We start from the raw sequence: 17,288 nt of genomic DNA, 5'->3' as shown, positions 1-17,288 counted from the left end.
GAGCAAATGCAGCCCAGCCAAGACCCTGGCAAGGGGCTAGTGGCCCCAGACCCCCGTTTCCCCTACGGCCCTAGGAGTGCCTGGTGAGCCGTCCCCCTTCCCGCTTGTGTACTGGGGTTAATTGATGCAGGGGGCCCAGGAGCCGGGCTTCTCACCTTGTTAGCACGGCAATTAGCTCTCTTTACTCTCCTGATTGCTCCTGTGCATATTTCACTTCAGTCCAGCTTTCCAGTGAGTTATAAATGCAGCACCAGGGAGGCCGGGGGAGTAGCGCAGGGACAGAGAGCACAGAGCCATGCTGGGGACTGTCCTGCTGCTGCTGGCCCTGGCCAAGACGGCGTGCCCGAGCCCAGCCAGCGTGGCGAGCCGGCGGGCTGAGGCACTGAAGAAACTCCTGGAAGTCTTTGGCATGGAAGACCCTCCGGCCCCCCCAACTCACTCCAAGCAGCCACCCCAGTACATGGTGGATCTATTCAACACTGTCGCCAATGCGGATGGTGTCACTAAGAACCCCGACATCCTGGAGGGCAACACTGTCCGCAGCTTCCTGGATAAAAGTAAGCGGGGGGAGGGCTGAACGTGGCTGGTGGTGGTGCTGCCCCTGGTTTTGCCCTTCTAAACGCGTCCCATCCTTCTCTCCAGCTCACAGCGAGGAGATGCGGTTCCTGTTTGTCCTCTCCAGCGTGGCCAAGAATGAGAAGATCCTGACGGCAGAGCTACACCTCTTCCGCCTCTGGCCGAGGGTCACAGATGGGCCCAAAAGGCACCACTTCTGCCAGGTGAGGAGAGGGATGGGGATGGGAATGGGGATGGGAATGGGGATGGGGATGGGGATGAGGCTGTCCCCCAGCCTGTGCCCAGGGATGCCACTGGCACACTGTGGTCATTTGCCTGCAGTGGGAACATGGCCTGGCTCTAGGATCACATGAACAAATGTTTCACAGAGAATCACAATGATTTAACTGTGGCAGATTCTTAAATATCATTCTGGCTTGAGCAAACATCAGCAAAGGCACAGCAAGGTTGTTACAGATACAATGACAATTCCCCACCTCCCCCCACATCTCTGTCCAGGTGTCCCTCGGGCAGAATACACTGGGGTGACCACCTTTTTGCCTTCCCCAGGTCAGTGTGTACCAGGTGCTGGAGAAAGACAAGCCAGACACCCCTGAAGGGAAGAAGCTGCTGGCAGCACGGCTTGTCTCACTGCAAACCTCGGGCTGGGAGGTCTTTGCCATCACACCGGCTGTGAGTCACTTTTCCTGTTTTGCGCAGCACAGAAGGAATCCTGGAGTTCACATGCAGGAGGTTTTTTTAACCCATTTCACCCCCAGCAGCTTTTCAGGCTCCAGTGTAGTTTCCTGTCTGCAATCTCTGTGACATGGGGGGACACATCCTCTGGGAGGGGGAGGAAAATGTCGTGCCAAGAGCACCGGGGGCTGCTTCATCCTTCCCCAAACCTGTCTCACTGCTCTACAGGGAATGCTGGTGCTGGCTACTCCCACAGTGTCCCCTGTGCTGCAGCCTCGGAGCAACCCCTTCCCAGGGCACACAGAGTGTGGCCTCAAGGGGTCCTGGTTCATGATATCCTGCTGCTGGCCTGGGACCTGCCTGTGGGGACACCAGTGCAGTGCCTGTCCTGGTCCATGGTGACACTGGTTTGGTTCCCCAGGTTCGCGACTGGACCGAAGATGAAAGCAGCAACCAGGGTTTGCTGGTGACAGTCCAGGGCCTGGGGGGGAGCCCGCTTGACCCCCCACCACTGCAGTTTGCATCTGGCCGGGGCCACCATGAAAGCAAGAAGCCCATGTTGGTCCTTTTCACAGATGATGGGCGCCGCGGAGCATCACTGCCCACAGCCGGCTTCCCAGGTGGGTTGCACATGCCTGGCATGACTCCCTTGGTGCCAACATCCCTTTCCCGGGGGGTGCTCCCCACATGTGGGCTCCTCAAATCCAAACCTCCTTGCCTGGCTGTTGGGAGAGGCTCTCTCCTTTCTAGTACAGCCTGCTCAGGGGTATTGCCTGCTTGCAGTTGTGAAGCTGGATTTGAGTTTAGCCGTAAGACTGAGGCTGTCACCTCCTGGTGGCTCTGTCTGGGCTGGTGACGAGCTGTGACCAGAGGGTTGCAGACAAAACCTGTGGGGAGAGGTGTGGGGGGGGGGGCTGCAGTATTTTCTCCCTCCACCCAGTGGCCAATGGCACCGGTTGCTCTTTTCTGCCAGATTTAAAGCCTCAGGCTCCTGATCTCCCTGCCAAGATGCCAGTGCCCAAGCTGGGCAGGTCACGCAGTACACGCTCACTGGACCGGCTTAAGCCCTGCCAGAGGCATCCCTTGTCCGTGGACTTCGAGGAGATTGGCTGGTCTGGCTGGATCATCTCACCCCGGGGGTACAACGCCTTCCACTGCAAAGGCTCCTGCCCCTTCCCTCTGGGCGAGAACATGCGTCCGACGAACCATGCCACGGTGCAGTCCATCATCAATGCCCTGAAGCTGAGTGAGGGTGTCAGCAGCCCCTGCTGTGTGCCCGACAAGCTCTACTCCATCAACCTCCTCTACTTCGATGATGACGAGAATGTGGTCCTCAAGCAGTACGATGACATGGTGGCCGGGAGCTGCGGCTGCCACTGAGGCAGGAAGAGCAGAGAGATGGAAACACCACTGCAGTGGAGGCTGCACTCACTCCCTCCAGAGCATCAGTGGGGTCTGTCCCACAAACCCTCTAAAAGAGACTGGGACGAGCAAAGCAAGGGAGTGCTGGGTGTGCCCTGGATGGTGTCACCCCCCTGACAGGGCCAGGCCAGGAAGGCTCAGGGCCAAGCTCTGACTAAATCAACCCAAAAAAGCCGGTGTGAACCAGCAGCCCCAGGGCAGCAGCTCCATTTTGGGGTGTCCTGTGCAGGGGCATGGGTTTCCTTGCTCACGCAGAGGCTCCTGCAGGCTGTACTATATGTATATAGCAAGAGCACTAATATATGACAGATACTGCCTGTACAGTGTTCTGTAAATGTCTGTACATTCCTGCATTGCTGTGACTTGTAAAATTAATTTAGAACAATTATTTAAAATTGCAGCTCTCCAAAGGTTGCCTGTTGACTCTGAACTGCTGCCAGGAACAGGGCAAGCAGACATCTCTCAGGCACAGGGAGGGGGTGCACATGGAGGGATGAAGATCTAGCTGCAGCACAGTCTCTAGGGACAAGGGGGCGAGGTTGGTGTGCCCAATTCCTTGAAAGACAGATGATCTCAGGAACCATCAGCCTGCAACTGGGGGTGCAGGGAGATGAGCAGGTAATGGGAGTGCTTAGGGGAATGTGGTGATGGGGTCTGGGGTGGGATGGGGGTACCTGGAGCTGATGCTGCTGGGGTGGGTGGGTGGTGGCTATCATGGTTTAACCCCAGATGGCAACTACACACCATGCAGCCACTAGCCTCCCCCTGCACCCTGGTGGGATGGGGAAGAGAATCAGAAGCTAAAACCTGTGGGTTGAGATAAGGAAAGCTAAATAATGGAAATAAAATAAAACAAAATATGGTAACATGTAATAATATTTGTAATGAAAAGGGAGACACCAAAAGGAGGGAATCATAAACCCCAAGACAGACAAGTGATGCCCAATATCCAGTTGCTCAGCACCCACTGATCTGTGCCCAGCCTGTTCCTAGCAGCAATCGGCTGCTGAGAGATCAGTGTGTGATCAAGATTATATATATTTTCACCATGGACCTAAAATACAGTTTTGTACAAGCCAGTGGGAAGAAAATGAACTCTACTGCAGCTGAAACCAGAACAGTGGGGTGGGAGAGCTCTGGGATAAGATGGTCAGAGGAAACTGCTGTACCCAGAGAGAATGTTCCTCATGGAAGACAAATGGGGTGGAAACCAGAGCTGCCCGGTGCTGTGGGGTCAGGTCAGTGCTGGGGAGGTGTAAAGAGGGCAAGTGTCAATGTGGGGTACCAGGGAGTGGGTGTAGGTGTTGATGGTCAGGGCAGGGGTCCCCTCACACCTGCTGGCACAGCCCCCTTGTCCTTTGCAGTCCAGCTCTCAGTGGGAATGTGGCTGTTCCTGCCAGAGCACTGAGTTCCTCCAAGTCTCTTTCCAATCTTCCAACATCAGCAGCTTAGCCACAGTCCCAGGCTGATACCAGCAGTCCCTTGGCACCTCTGCATCTCCAAGCCCAGCTCACTAGTGGCTGAACTGCACCCTGGCCTGCCTGGCAGCAGTTTCCTCCCCCTGCTCACCTGGAAGCAGCAGCTGTTGGGCCTTCCCCATACCAACTCTCCCTGCAGCCCAAGGCCCCTCTCTCCATCTCACTCAGGGGAGGGATGTATCCCTTCAGGAGGCTCATTGACTGGACATGGTCCCACACTGGAGGGCACATCCTTCCCCTGTGCCCCCCAGATATGTCCCCCACTGCCTCCCATAATGTGAACACAGAGCAGAACCAACTGGTGTGTCCTGGTCACACCAGCACGTCCCAGCTCCAGTTCCAATGCACTCAGGCCCAGGCACCTCATTCCAAAACTAATGCATGGACAGGCTCATCTGCATCCCTGGGAGCTCTGTCCTTGCACTGATGGACTTGTGAGCGCTGGGGAGATGTCCCCTCCTCACACCAAACAATGAGCGGTTTACTGAATCACACACACTGGCTGGACAAGAATCCATGATAATGATGGTTTGGGCCTGGTTTATTAAATACCTGTTCCTGGGGGTGCTCTGGCTACAAGCTCTGTATGCCTATAGTGCCTTGTGGGTCACATCACAGCAGCATCTCATGTCAGGAGTGTGCCCCAAACTCCAGGGCAGTGGGAAGAAGGGCAGATTTGGCTAGAAGGATGCATGGCCATACCCTTTTCTCCATGCCTTCACACAAATCCCCACACTGGACTAGGCCCAGGCTCATTGGCTGGGAGGGAGTCACAGGGTCCTGGGCAGGGAGAGCCTCTGTGTCCCATTCAGTGGGGAATGGAGCAGCACCTGCACATGTGTCACACTGGGCTACCTGCCTCAGACAAGTGACAGTTCAGTCTCATCCCTCACTCCTCGTGATGTCAGGGTGCCCCTTGCCTCAGCCCATGGCAGACAAACATCCTGCCCTGGCTGTACAGCTCCCGAGCCACCTCTGACTGATTGCTCTGTGGGACAGCAGTGTCCAGCATGCAGCAGGGAGGAGGTCCCAGCTGGCAGCAGCCCCTGTGCAACAGCAGAGCCCTGGCACTGTTGTGACTCTGCTCGTAGCTCGGAGCCTCCCTGGGGGATAGGACCTAGAGGGAGGATGGCCAGGACAGGGGATGTCTGGGGATGGGGAGCCTGTGGTCAGTGGTAATAGTGGGGGTCAGCTCTCCAGCACTCTGAGAACTTTCGCAGAACTCGCTCCTTCAGGCGGATCCTCCTGGAAAGCTGAAGTGACTGGCTCATCTCATGGGCCTTCAGCTTGGCATAGTAGTCAGAAAATTTGTTGTAGAGAATGGAGATGGGCATTCCATTGAGGATGATGCCGAAGGAGATGCAGACAAATGCCACCATCCTGCCGAGTATTGTGTCAGGCACAGTGTCTCCGTAGCCCACAGTGGAGAGGCTGACCTGTGCAGGGATAGAAAAAGATAAAATCCAACAGGAATAAGCCCAGCAGACCCCACTGGCTGGTGCTGGAACTCACTCCCTCCCGCCCCTCTGTGGAGCCACCTGTCCCCTGCGACCAGCCAGGCCCTGACCCTGATGGCAGCCAGATGAGCTGTCCCCTCTCCAGAGCCTGCACAGCCGCTGTCCAGGCTGTGCCCAGCAGGCCTGGAGAGCTGAAGGAAAGGGCTGGCTGAGCCCCAGAAGCACAGATCAGAGGCCAGACCCTGCTCCCTCACTGCTTTTTGTGTGTCTCTTCAAAGGCAGATGGCCACTCCCGAGCTGAGCCTTCCCCAGCAGTTGGTGTCTGTTGGAGCTTCCTTCCCTTTCGGAGCTGTGGCTCCAGAGCTTCCCGGCTGTGAGCAGCCTGGTCCCAGACAAACAAAGCTTCCTGGAGCCTCTCTCCAGGGGAAACAGGGAATTCCTGGGAATTAACCATGTTTAGTAAATGGGGAGCAGGGCTATGGGGACAGGGTGAGAGCTGAGGCCAGAGAGTTTTGTGTTTGGCAGGGAGCTGTCCTCCCAGGGACGGGCTCAACCTGGGATGTTGAAATGCTTGAAGGTGATGATGTTGCTGAGTGATTTTGCCCTTCCTTAAGAAGGGATGAGTTTGAAGCAGGTAGGCTTTGGGGATTATAAGAGCAGAAGTGAATCTGTGGGATCATTTCATCTGTAAATCAAAATACCCTCATAACCCGTGGCTCTCAAGTGCTTTAGTTCCCCCCCATCTTGGAGGTAATGCCAGGTATATTACAGTGCTCAGCTCTGCAGAGCTACCGGCTCCTGGCACAAGCAGGGCAGTGAACAGGCAGCACACCCTGGTGTATCCATGGGTCCCACCAGCCCTGGGTTCCCCATCTCAGACCCACAAGCTCTTGTGCCTCTTGAGCTCAGCAGGGCCACAGTGCTGCGCAGGCCTCAGGTTGTCCAGGGTCATTGTCACCATGCCCACAGGCAGCATCCACTCAACACTTACCTGTCCCATGACAGATAGAGCTGAGTCACATCCCCCTTGTTCAACTCAGGCCTGGAGGTTCACAAGCCACCACCTCTGACCCACCATCCCACCCCAGCACCAGCTTTTGAGCCTCTGAGCTCAGTCTAAACCTCTGATTTCTTTTCTCAGAGCATGCAGGGCTCTGAGTTTCCCACCATTACTGAGCTGGTGGGAAGGCTGGGCCCTTCTTGCCTCCTGGCCAGCCACAGTGGTGAATCCCCTGAGCACCGGGGCAGCCGCTACCCATGGAGCCTCCCCCACTCCCTCTCTGGAAGAAGCTGCTCACACCTTACCGCTGCCCACCACCATGCGCAGGGGATACTGGTGAAGTCGGTGCCGGGGACATCATGTTCCACCGAGTGTATGAGAGCAGAGAAGGTGAAGACCCCCATGGCAATGAAGAGGAGGAGGCAGCAAACCTGCTGGTAGCACTGGCGCATGGTGAAGCTGAAGGCTCGGAGGCCAGTGGAGTGACGTGCCAGCTTGAGGATGCGGAAGATCCTCATGAGCTTGATGAGCTTGAGGACTTTGCCCAGCTTGCTCACATTCTCCACCTTGTGCAGCTCCTCATGGTACTGCATGTCTCCATCGTCCAGATTTTCAAAGAGGATCTGGATGTAGAAGGGCAGGATGGCCACCAGGTCTATAGCATTAAACGCTGCCCGCAGAAAGTTCTTGAAGCTAGAGGAGGATATGAGCCGCATGACATATTCAGAGGTGAAGAAGATGGCACAGATCATCTCCATCTGCTCCATCCACATTTTACCTGTCTTGTTTTTCATCTCCTCCACTGTGCTCAGTGTCATGCCCACAATGGAGATAAGCACAAAGAAGCTCGACATGACGGCAATGATCTTGGCTGGGACAGAAGAGTATGGGTTCTCAATGAGGTTCCAGACCATCTTTCGAAACCGTCCCAGAAATTTGCCATCAAACTGTGCCCCTGACTCCAGAGGCTCCAGTTCTGCCTCCAGCTCCTTTTCTATTTTCAGGTACTCACTGAGTTCATCTCGCTTTTCCTCGAATAGGATCCGGCAGCAGCGTTGGGAGTATTTCAGATGGATTCCCCAGTACTCGATTTCCTCCACAAAGTTACTGGGGCACATCTCATCCATTATCCACAGGACCCCACTGCGGTAGAAGTGGAAGATGTAGTGGAAAATTGAAGGATCTCTATCAAAGAAGTACTCATTCTTCTGCACCAAGTAGTCATCACAGAGCTGCAGCTTCTTCACAGGGTCTGTATAGAGGGCCAGCTTCCCAAGCCGGGTGATGGGATACTGGGCCAGTACTTTGTAAGCTATCTGGAATAATTTGCCACCCACATTAATGTTGAGCAGGTACTTGTTCCTTTGGATGGGAGTCTGGCTGTTCTCCTGGTTACCATCTGCCACATTCTGCATGGAGTTCCATTGCCTTACCAGGCTGTCCTGTGCAAATGGGATGTAAGATTCCTCTTCCTCCGGGGTCCGGCAGTGGCCCCGGTGATCCCCTATCTTCAGGCTGGCCGAGAGACTCGCGCGCCTGGTCCACGGTTGCCTCATGGTGCCCAGCCTTCCGACGCAGTGACTCCTGTTACGGGCTGCAGGACAGCAGCTCTGGCTTCATGGGAACGCTCCCACTGGGCACACGCAGACTGGGACGAGTGCTGTGAGCTCGGGGCAGTGGTGTGGCTGCCTGAGGGGCACAGCTGTGTCCTGATGCCACGTGGCACCTGCCGGGGTCCCAAAGCCGATTGCTGATCAGATTGGGGTTTGCATCGTAGCAGTCGGAGGCGGCCAAGTGCCCGCTTCTTAAGACACTAATGAGATTGAGGCACTAGTCCTTTATGTAAGCAACTATTTCTAGCTCTGCACTTCTCTTTTCCCTTATTGTGTTCTTATTAGCTGTTTGCATTTGCTGCCTGCTGTTTCCTGGAAGGACATCCATGACAACAAACTGGAAACAACACAAACTTGCCTCGATTTACCCTCTGTTGATGGGACAGGAAGGTGCAGACATGCAGGATTTGTATTGGCTTTGTATGCCCACACCAGATGCTGCTCTTGGCCCCAGCCATTCATTAAAGGCTAATGCAGCTACCCAGGCTGTCAGCTGTCACAGCCAGGGAAGGGAGATGGTCATGACCTCTCAGTTCATCCCTCAAGTCCCACAGTGCAGATTTAGAAGGGATGAGGTGAAGGAACCACCTCCACACAATGTCCAAGAAGATCCCCTGAGGGATGGCCATCCACAGGCTGCCCCTGTGGTCCTGCCCTGTACCATCATATTAGCCTTCAGTCCCATGACTCACCCAGGCAGGGACAGGAACAGGGAACGGGACACTGGAAATGCAAGTATGCAGTGAAAGTTACTCTGAACTATTGGAACTGAAAAGGAGGAAATAATCCTTTGGATTTGCAAGTAAAAGGGGAACCAAAATTAAACAGGCTGATTTTTGACGTCTTATCCTGGAATATGATCCTATTTCAACTCGTAAAACATCACATTGAACTCCATGAACTGGTCTAATTAAATACAGAGATGTGGAGCACAAAGATGCTCCTGGCCTGAAAAGCAGCTCGGGCTCCAATACAATTGAAGTCTCTGAGCCTGGGGATTAGAAAAACAAAAACACTCCTAGCACCGGATAGAGGAAGGGAAATTGCTGTCAGAAACACAGCCCAAAGTTTTGGCACAAGATCCATCACATAAAATGTGTTTCTTTCAACTCCGAAGCACCCAGCTCAGAGAGCAGAAGCAAAACGTGCAACGCCTTGTGAGTTTGCCCCTGGGCCTCACTCCCCATCACACAGAGCAAGCGCTCTGTCTTGTACCACAGAACTGCTGGGCTCAGCTTGGCAGCTGCAGCTCAGAGTATGATCTGGGACTGGTTGGTGACAGCTGACCTCGGCCACGTGGCCCTGCCAGCACCAGCCCCCTCAATTAGCTCAGCCCTGTGCTGCCAGGACTCCTGGAGCCCCTCCTGCCCTGCAGTGCACCCCACTTTGTGCTCTGCTCTGGCAAAGAAGGGACAAGTTCAGGCATTTTTTTTTAATCTTGCTTTTGTCTGAGGTCCCCACTTGTGCCCAGTTCAGCATGCTGTGGCATGTTCAGCATGTTCCTCCTGTCCCCACTCTCTCTTTGCTCCTGTATTTAACTTTCTCTGCTACAGCTGGTGTGTGCTGGAGTTGCCTCTGTCCCAGGCAGCACTGGCTTCCCCATAGCGACCCACATCAGCCCACCCACCCCAAGTCCTCTTCCTCAGGACATGACAATCAAAAGGTGATGCAGGCCCTGACCTCCCAATTACAGAATCCGTGCAAATGCACATATCCAGGAAAATGAAACACTCCAGAACTTGTTAATTTCACATTCTTTATTCTCCTGTGTCAGTCACCACAGATATTTCCGCCTGTCCCTATGGAAACAGAAGGTTGTGTGTGCCCTTGCAAATGACTCCTTGGTACTAAAAATAGCAGCCCTGGAATAACTCAGGACTCCATACCACATATAGAAGTTTCTCCCCTGTGATATTGCAGCACTCACACGCTACCCAGGAGTGAAAGACTCCTACTCCAAGGCTGATGACTGGTGTCTGCTTGGCAAGCCAAGTTCCGACCTTCAAGGCACAGAGGTCAGCAGCCAAGGCAGCAGCTTGGCGCACTTAGTGAACACTTGTGCAAGGTGCACGTGGCCAACGCTGAACCAGAGGCACTGGGCACTAATCTGTCCCTGCACGGTCAGTTCTGAGAGGTGCACAGCACTCAGTGCTTTGGCTGGGGCCCCACATGCCACACAGACAGTGTCTGACATGGTGTATTTCCAAAGATACCTCCACTGGACCAAGATGCTCAGAGCTCTGTCCAGCTTGGTCCCAGGGATGGGGCAGTCACAGCTGCTCTGCGTAACCTGTGCCAGGACCTCACCATAAAACCCTCCTTCATGTCATACCTAAGCCCACCCTCTGTCAGTTTGTAACTGTTGCCCCTTGTCCTTACAGGCCTTGGTGAAAAGCCCCTCTCCATCTTTCTTACAGTCCCCCTTTAGACATGGACAAGACACAACAAGGCTCCCCAGAGCTATCTCTTCTCCAGGCTTTGCCCTAACAAAGGTGCAAACCTTTCACTTCACTTTACTTATCAAACTTCATGAGGTTCTGTGGGCCTGAAGGTCCCTCTGGATGACATCCCCCTCCCCAGCTGCACCCCTCAGCCTGGTCTCATCCTCAGACTGGCTGAGGGCCCACTCTACACACCACTGATCAAAATACAGAATAGCACTGGTCCCAGTACAGACTCTTGAGGGACATCACTCAGGTCAGAACAGTTTTAAGGAAGACACCATTAAGAGTATTAAGAGGAGCCCCATACAGCATTCAGCACTGGGGTGAGCAGAGCAGGTCTGCCAAGGGTGGAGATGTTTGTGGAAGGGAGTGTGAGAGGAGCTGCCAGCCCAGGAGCTCCTTGCCTCATGTAGGCTTGGGTGACAGCACAGCAAAGCCAGAGCAACTGTCACCTCCATGGCGGCACTGTCAGTAAAGGCCTCCCATGCATGGGACTGAGCAGCATCAAACAGTAGTGCAAACATGGAGTCTGATCTGTGCAGCCAGTGAGTGCCTATGGAAATAAGTGAGAAAGCTCCTGCTCCCTGACAAAATCCAGGGGGAAGAATGGGGCAGATAAAAAAAGGCTCTTGGCTGGAAGTGGAAGGAGACAGTTGAACAGAACTTGGCATTTCAAAGAGAAATTTTGGGTCCAAGGCCACAATGGCAGGCACCAGCAGTTAACGACGTTCATGCAGAACAAGAAAGACGTTTCTGCCACCTTTGGGAGGGCTGATGTCACAGCGCCAGGGAAGGTCCTGTGCTATTTCTGCAGCCAAGGTAGTCCCACAATCTAAGACCCATTTACAAAACGTGCATCCTCTTGATATTCCAGTGTAACAACCCAGATTTGAGAGCTGATGTCCAATTCAGTCAGACTCTGTGGTGAGCAGGAGACAGACAAGGCTAGTCCCACCTTATCACCTTGGGATAAGGATCCCTGTTACAAAGCCAGAAAAACACCTGGTTACCAACAATCCTTTGGGAAGAAACCTAGTTTGACTTCAGTTTATGCAAATTGGAGGAAAAAAATCCCACACCAGAAGATCAATGTCTCAGCAGGCCTGCTCCATGTCCTTGGCAGTAGGGAGGAAAGGGGAGAGTTCTGCTGCTGCAGGGCAGACTGAAACCCCATGCACCTGGTTGGCAAGCATCAGGGAAGCTGGGAAAACCTACCTCCAAAGGGGAAAGCTCTAGAAGCCAGAAACACAGGGCAAGAAGGAATTTCTCCCTCAAGCACATGGAGCACAGCAAAACACTTACCCTTCAGGGCAAGAAGCCTTTTTGGGTCTTGTCAGGCATCAGCTGTTCCCTGGATGCGTTTTCAAGACTGAAGGTGTCAGATCTGCATTTTGCTTTGGACAGACCCCACACTGCAACAGAACCTGCAGCTACCAGGATGATCAGGAGCTCTGGAGAGGAGAGTGCACAAGTAGAGACCCACTCACTGGCCTGGTCTCAGGACAGCTCTGCAGCTCAACACCATGAGCCAACAACCAGAGACAAGCAGTGTCCCTCGAGGGCAGGGACAGACAGAGAGCAGGTGACCTAGCGCCAGATCACATGGAATGGCCTTTCCAAGGACACAACACACCCAAGTCAGAGCAATAATTAAGTTGTGGTGTCAGGCCTCCCTTAGCCTGCCCAGCCCAACAAAAGCAGCTACTGATACAGGTCTGGAATTGACCCCATCTGGACACTCAATTAATAGCCCAAGGTAGGTAGGTCCAAGACCATGTGCAGCACTCTTGAGTCTCACATACCTGCAACAATCAAGATCCATGTGTAACCTTGACTCCTCGATGGCACAGAGACCTCAGGCTCAGGCGTAGCTGAAGGCTCTGTGTGGAAAGAGAAGCAAGTCCATGAGGCTTGCAACTCACCTTATGGTCAGCACTCAAAGCAGTCTTCAATCCACACCTGGCTGAGTTCCCAGCTCACCTCAAGAGTACCCAGAGGCCTTTTTCAATTTAAGCAAAACCTTATCTGCTGCTACTGTGATTAAACCCACACTGGAAGAAAAAGTCCTACTGGAAATGTGTAACAGGGAAAGGTGGGAAATTTCCAAGCTGGAGCTGGAAATGCAGCACCCCAGCCTGTCCTCATGACACTGAGAAGCCACAGGTAAAACCAAAAAGCAGCTCTTCACTTCACCTGCCAATTGAACAGGTGCAGGCACCAACCCAAACCCAGTCTCTCACACCTGCAGTAATCCCCCTCCTCTCCACACCCTCAGAAACCCCCGGGTGAGGGAAGCCGGAAGCGCCCTTCCAAGCAACCCAGACAGCCAACGGGTCTGACAAAGGATGCTCCAGAGTCGAGTAGCTCTGGTACCGACAGTACTGGGATGCAGACACAGCCGGACACAAGCCCAGACACTGTGTCTGCAGCCCCTGGTCAGCCCTCATGGCCCAGAACTTCCTCCTCATCCTCTTCCTTTCAGTCTGCCCTTTCCCCAGAGATCAGAGGAGTTCGGGAGGTGGAGAGATTCCAGTGTATTCTCGAAGCAGCTGCTGGGAATTGCATGTTCTGGAAGAAGGAAGGAAGTACTCCAAGGGCCCTTCCCGAGGGAGCACTGGGGGCGTCATCGCCGTCCCCACCAGAGGAAGCTGAAGGTGCGGGTCGCCAATAGCGCTTCCCCCACTCACAGTGACCCGCGGTGACCACAGTCGCCCCGGATTGGCCAGAGATGGGGGGAACAAAGGCTTAGGTCCGGCTTGCCTATGTCAGTCAGCAGTATGTCCCTGCCCATCATACCTGCGCTGCCGGCGGGCGGCTCCGCCGAGCTCCTCGGCGGGTTCACCGCGGGGCCGCTGGGACTTGGCTCCGCTGCGGTCGCGGTCCCGCAGCCCCACTCGTCCCCGTCGTCCTCACAGTCGGAGTGGCCGTCGCAGCGCCAGTCCTGAGGGAAGCAGGGGGCGCCGGGCACGCACTGGAACTGGTCCGGACGGCAGCGAGACAGGGCGGCTGCGGGGGACGGGCGCGTGAGGGGAGCCCGGGGCGCACAGCGGGTGAGAGCCCCCCCCACCCCACAGCGAGGGTATCCCGCGCGCGGGGCGCACGAGGGCTCCAGCCAATGAGAGCGAAGGGCGTGTGCGGGGAACCAATGGCCACCGCTCTCTCGGCCGCTCCCCCAGCTCACCGTTGCCTGGCGAGAACGGCAGCACCAGCGGCAGCAGCGGCAGCAGCAGCAGCACGGGGAGTCCGAGCGGCAGCAAGCGCGGCCCGGCCATGCCGCGGGCCTGCACGGGAGGGACTCTCGGGAGCCGCCGCTCAGCTACAAACGCAGAGCGCGCAGGAAAAGCGCGTGAACTCAAGTCCTACTTCTACCAATGGGGTGCTCGCGAGGGCGGGGCGCGGGCCTCTGGGGCCCCGCCCCTCCCGGGGCGGTGTCACGTGACAGGGGGAGCGGCCCGCTCAGGCCTAGCGGCGCTCCCGGCAGCAGCGGAGCCAGCCCTGCAGCCATACCTGTTCCGGCCTGCCCTGGGGCCCGCGCACGGAGCTGCCAGGGCCGGCTGAGCCTCTGCTCAGCCCCAGGAGCAGCCGGGCTCTGCAGCAGTTCCCTGGAAATCCATCAGCACCGCGGTCGGCAGTGACCTGCTGTCCGGGGGGAGGGGCTTGAATAGCGTTCTGCTGGACCGAGCAGGGCACAGTCACAGCAGGACAGTGGCACTGGTGATGGCAGAAAGTGCCCCAGGCTGCTGAACTTTTCTCGCAGAGCCTGGGCACAGGACAGGGGGCTGTGAGTGAGGCTGTGCTTTATTCAGCTCTGCTCTTCATTGACTGACTACAGCTTACAAATGTACCTGTGCTGTATCGCTATGCCAACCAACAAAATACACTGGTAATAAACAGCAGTAACTTGAAGAAATCAAATACAATGGACAAAATGGGGGGTAGTAATTACAGCTTTATATACATTTATTAATCAGACATCAGCTCCCTCCAGCAGCCTGGAGCCACATCCAGCACAGCCTCCCTATCAGAGATGCTCTGGAAGCACCTGTGCCCATCATACAGCCTCAGGTCACTCCCTGTTCACAAGTAGGGCTCGTCCCTGGAAATTTCCCACTTCCTAAGTGGTGGTCCTGGTGTCACTGGTTTCTTCCCTGTTGTTGTCACTGCAGAGCCTGAACTGGGGTAGAGAAAGGAGGAGAGAGAAGAGGCTTTAGCAACATTCTGGAAACCACACTTGAATTTGATCAGAAATCCAGGATGGAAAGTAGTGCTGAAGGTGTTTGTTAATTACAGTGTCAGAATGGTTTGGATTGGGTGGGACTCTAAAACCTACCTTGTTCTAGCCTCTGCCATGGGCAGGGTCACCTTCCACTATCCCAGGTGGCTCCAAGCCCTTCAGGGATGGGGCAGCCACAACTACTCTGGGCAACCTGTGCCAGGGCTTCCCCACCCTCACAGCCAAGAATTTCCTCCCAATAACCGATCCATCCCTGTCCTCTGGCAGTGGAAGCCATTCCCTGTGTCCTGTCCCTCCATCCCTTGTCCCCAGTCCCTCTCCAGCTCTCCTGGAGCCCCCTTCAGGCCCTGCAAGGAGCTCTGAACTCTCCCTGGAGCCTTCTCTTCTCCATGTGAAGACCCCCAACTCTCCCTGCCTGTCTCCAGAGCAGAGGGGCTCCAGGCCCTGGAGCATCTCTGTGGCTTCCTTTGGACTCATTGCAACAGGTCCTTTCTTGGAGGCCCCAGAGCTGGACACTGATGCTCAGGTGGGGGTGTCATCAAAGCAGAGTAAATGAACTTCCTCCCACCTCACTTATTTGTAAGGAAATATAGACCCAAATAATCAGTTCCAGATTCTTCTGCCAATCTGGGTATCTCCCACTGCCGCTCGGCCCTTTCTGTGTTCCTGCTACAAATCTGGAACAGGGCTGACCCTGCTCCGCCGTGGCAGCGGCGCAGCACTGCCCGCGTCAGACCTACCTGCCGGCCTGAGCCCCCGCGGGCAGGGTTCTGTGCGCCGCCGCCACCACCACGGGCGGCAGCGACTCCCGGCGCCCGTCCCGGCTGCAGTAATAGTTATCGGCGAATTTATGGCTGGGGCCCACCGGGAGCCGCGGCGGCGGCTGGGTCCTAGGCAGAGAACGACCCGAGCGTCAGCGGCGGAGCCGAGGTGGGGGCGGCTCAGCGCCCCGCCCGCTACCCGGCCCGGCCCGGCCCGGCCCGGCCCCAGCACCTCTTAGCGATCTCCTCATAGCGCAGCTGCAGCTTCGCCTGGAGATCCCGCTGCAAGGCAAGGCCGGAGCAGCTCAGGCGGGGCTGCCGCCCTGCGCCCGAGGCTCCGCGGAACCTGGGGCGCAGCGCAGCGTCCCGCGGGGCAGAGAGGCCCCGAAGCCAGGGTTTTTCTTACCCCCGCCAGGAAGTTGCGGAGCCGCTGAACCAGACGAGTTGCCGTCGCCATCTTGGCCGAGGTGAAGGGCAGGGGCGCGGGGGGCGCCGGGAGCGGGCGCGGGGGGCGCCGGGAGCGCGCGCGCAGAGCGCTGGGTCTCGCGAGACTTGGTGCTATATAAGGCGACGCGGGGCGCCCCCACCCTCTTCCGCGCGCCGGAGCCGCCATGGACACAAGTCGCGTGCAGCCCATCAAGCTGGCCAGGGTTGGTATGGGGGCCGGGAGGGCCGCGCCGTGCCGTGCCGTGCCGTGCCGTGCCGTGCCGTGGCACCGCGCTGATCCTCCATTCTGTCCCCGCAGGTCACCAAGGTGCTAGGCCGGACCGGCTCTCAGGGGCAGTGCACTCAGGTGAGCGGGCCGGGCGGGCGCGATGCTGCGGGCCGGGCCCGGCCCAGCCAGGCTGACGCAGTTCCGCCCCGCAGGTGCGTGTGGAGTTCATGGATGACACGAGCCGCTCCATCATCCGCAACGTGAAGGGGCCGGTGCGCGAGGGCGACGTTCTCACCCTGCTAGAGTCGGAGCGCGAGGCCCGGCGGCTGCGCTGAGCCCCTGCTGCCGGATCGTCCATCGGGGAATGGAGCCTGGCGCAACTCGTTCGGCCGTGGGGCGTGGGTGGGGAGGAGCGTGGCGGCCTTGTTACTGCAATAAAGGGTTTTTCCAGTAGCCCCTTGCCCGGGTTTCACTCATCGAGCGCCGCCTGGCATCGCTGGTTTGTGTCACATGTGAGCACTTTCCACTTTCCTCAGGTACAGTAGCAATATGCCCTGCTTGTTATGCGGGTTATGCGTAGTGTCTTCATGGAAATATCATTGTGTTATTGCATCTTTACTGGCCTGTAACAACAAAAATAATTCTATTTTGATTACAGTAGCCTTAATTCTGACCTTCCTGGCCATTTTCTGTATGTGATGGTGAAGTGGCCCTGGAAACTTACTGGACCTCAGTGGAATTAAATCAAAAATTGAAAGTCAAGCCTGGTACCAGCGTGCAAAGCAATAGCCTGCTGCTTCTGTCTGTCTTCAGTAAGCTGCTCAATGAATGCTGCCATAAATACACCTACTTGCTGTCCTTCCTGGCAGTCATCCACAGAGAGCAAGTGTTTGTCACTTCTCTTTGATTTACCGACTTCCCCGTCTCACTTTCTTTGGCTTTCCCTTCCACCAGAAAATCAGTTAGCAAGATG

The 17,288-nt window shown here is 55.9% G+C and overlaps 5 protein-coding genes across 5 annotated transcripts; 2 read left to right on the top strand and 3 right to left on the bottom strand.

Moving 5' to 3' along the window:
- The first annotated feature begins 93 nt into the window (after positions 1-93).
- Positions 94-2,994, top strand: LOC134553420 (bone morphogenetic protein 2-like). Its single transcript, XM_063403063.1, has 5 exons — positions 94-557; positions 643-779; positions 1,126-1,248; positions 1,673-1,871; positions 2,225-2,994. The coding sequence occupies exons 1-5, from the start codon at positions 296-298 to the stop codon at positions 2,629-2,631; spliced, it is 1,128 nt and encodes a 375-aa protein (XP_063259133.1). The 5' UTR covers positions 94-295; the 3' UTR covers positions 2,632-2,994.
- A 578-nt stretch (positions 2,995-3,572) lies between these two features.
- Positions 3,573-9,808, bottom strand: LOC134553417 (potassium voltage-gated channel subfamily V member 2-like). Its single transcript, XM_063403060.1, has 2 exons — positions 6,914-9,808; positions 3,573-5,587 (listed from the first exon to the last, which is right to left on the bottom strand). The coding sequence occupies exons 1-2, from the start codon at positions 8,162-8,164 to the stop codon at positions 5,321-5,323; spliced, it is 1,518 nt and encodes a 505-aa protein (XP_063259130.1). The 5' UTR covers positions 8,165-9,808; the 3' UTR covers positions 3,573-5,320.
- Positions 9,809-9,960: 152 nt separating this feature from the next.
- CD320 (CD320 molecule) lies at positions 9,961-14,390 on the bottom strand. The gene is made up of 5 exons (XM_063403056.1): positions 13,847-14,390; positions 13,462-13,671; positions 12,468-12,545; positions 11,968-12,116; positions 9,961-11,644 (listed from the first exon to the last, which is right to left on the bottom strand). Exons 1-4 carry the CDS (start codon positions 13,935-13,937, stop codon positions 11,971-11,973), a joined length of 525 nt encoding a protein of 174 aa, XP_063259126.1. The 5' UTR covers positions 13,938-14,390; the 3' UTR covers positions 9,961-11,644; positions 11,968-11,970.
- A 217-nt stretch (positions 14,391-14,607) lies between these two features.
- On the bottom strand, positions 14,608-16,175 carry NDUFA7 (NADH:ubiquinone oxidoreductase subunit A7). The gene is made up of 4 exons (XM_063403057.1): positions 16,067-16,175; positions 15,893-15,942; positions 15,640-15,789; positions 14,608-14,839 (listed from the first exon to the last, which is right to left on the bottom strand). The coding sequence occupies exons 1-4, from the start codon at positions 16,115-16,117 to the stop codon at positions 14,743-14,745; spliced, it is 348 nt and encodes a 115-aa protein (XP_063259127.1). The 5' UTR covers positions 16,118-16,175; the 3' UTR covers positions 14,608-14,742.
- Positions 16,176-16,201: 26 nt separating this feature from the next.
- On the top strand, positions 16,202-16,768 carry RPS28 (ribosomal protein S28). The gene is made up of 3 exons (XM_063403058.1): positions 16,202-16,310; positions 16,406-16,453; positions 16,528-16,768. The coding sequence occupies exons 1-3, from the start codon at positions 16,272-16,274 to the stop codon at positions 16,648-16,650; spliced, it is 210 nt and encodes a 69-aa protein (XP_063259128.1). The 5' UTR covers positions 16,202-16,271; the 3' UTR covers positions 16,651-16,768.
- The last annotated feature ends 520 nt before the right edge of the window (positions 16,769-17,288 follow it).

The sequence above is a fragment of the Prinia subflava genome, chromosome 8, assembly GCF_021018805.1.
Source record: "Prinia subflava isolate CZ2003 ecotype Zambia chromosome 8, Cam_Psub_1.2, whole genome shotgun sequence".
Taxonomy (NCBI): domain Eukaryota; kingdom Metazoa; phylum Chordata; class Aves; order Passeriformes; family Cisticolidae; genus Prinia; species Prinia subflava.
Note: the sequence above shows the minus strand (reverse complement) of the source record. Positions and strands in the feature narration are given on the sequence as shown.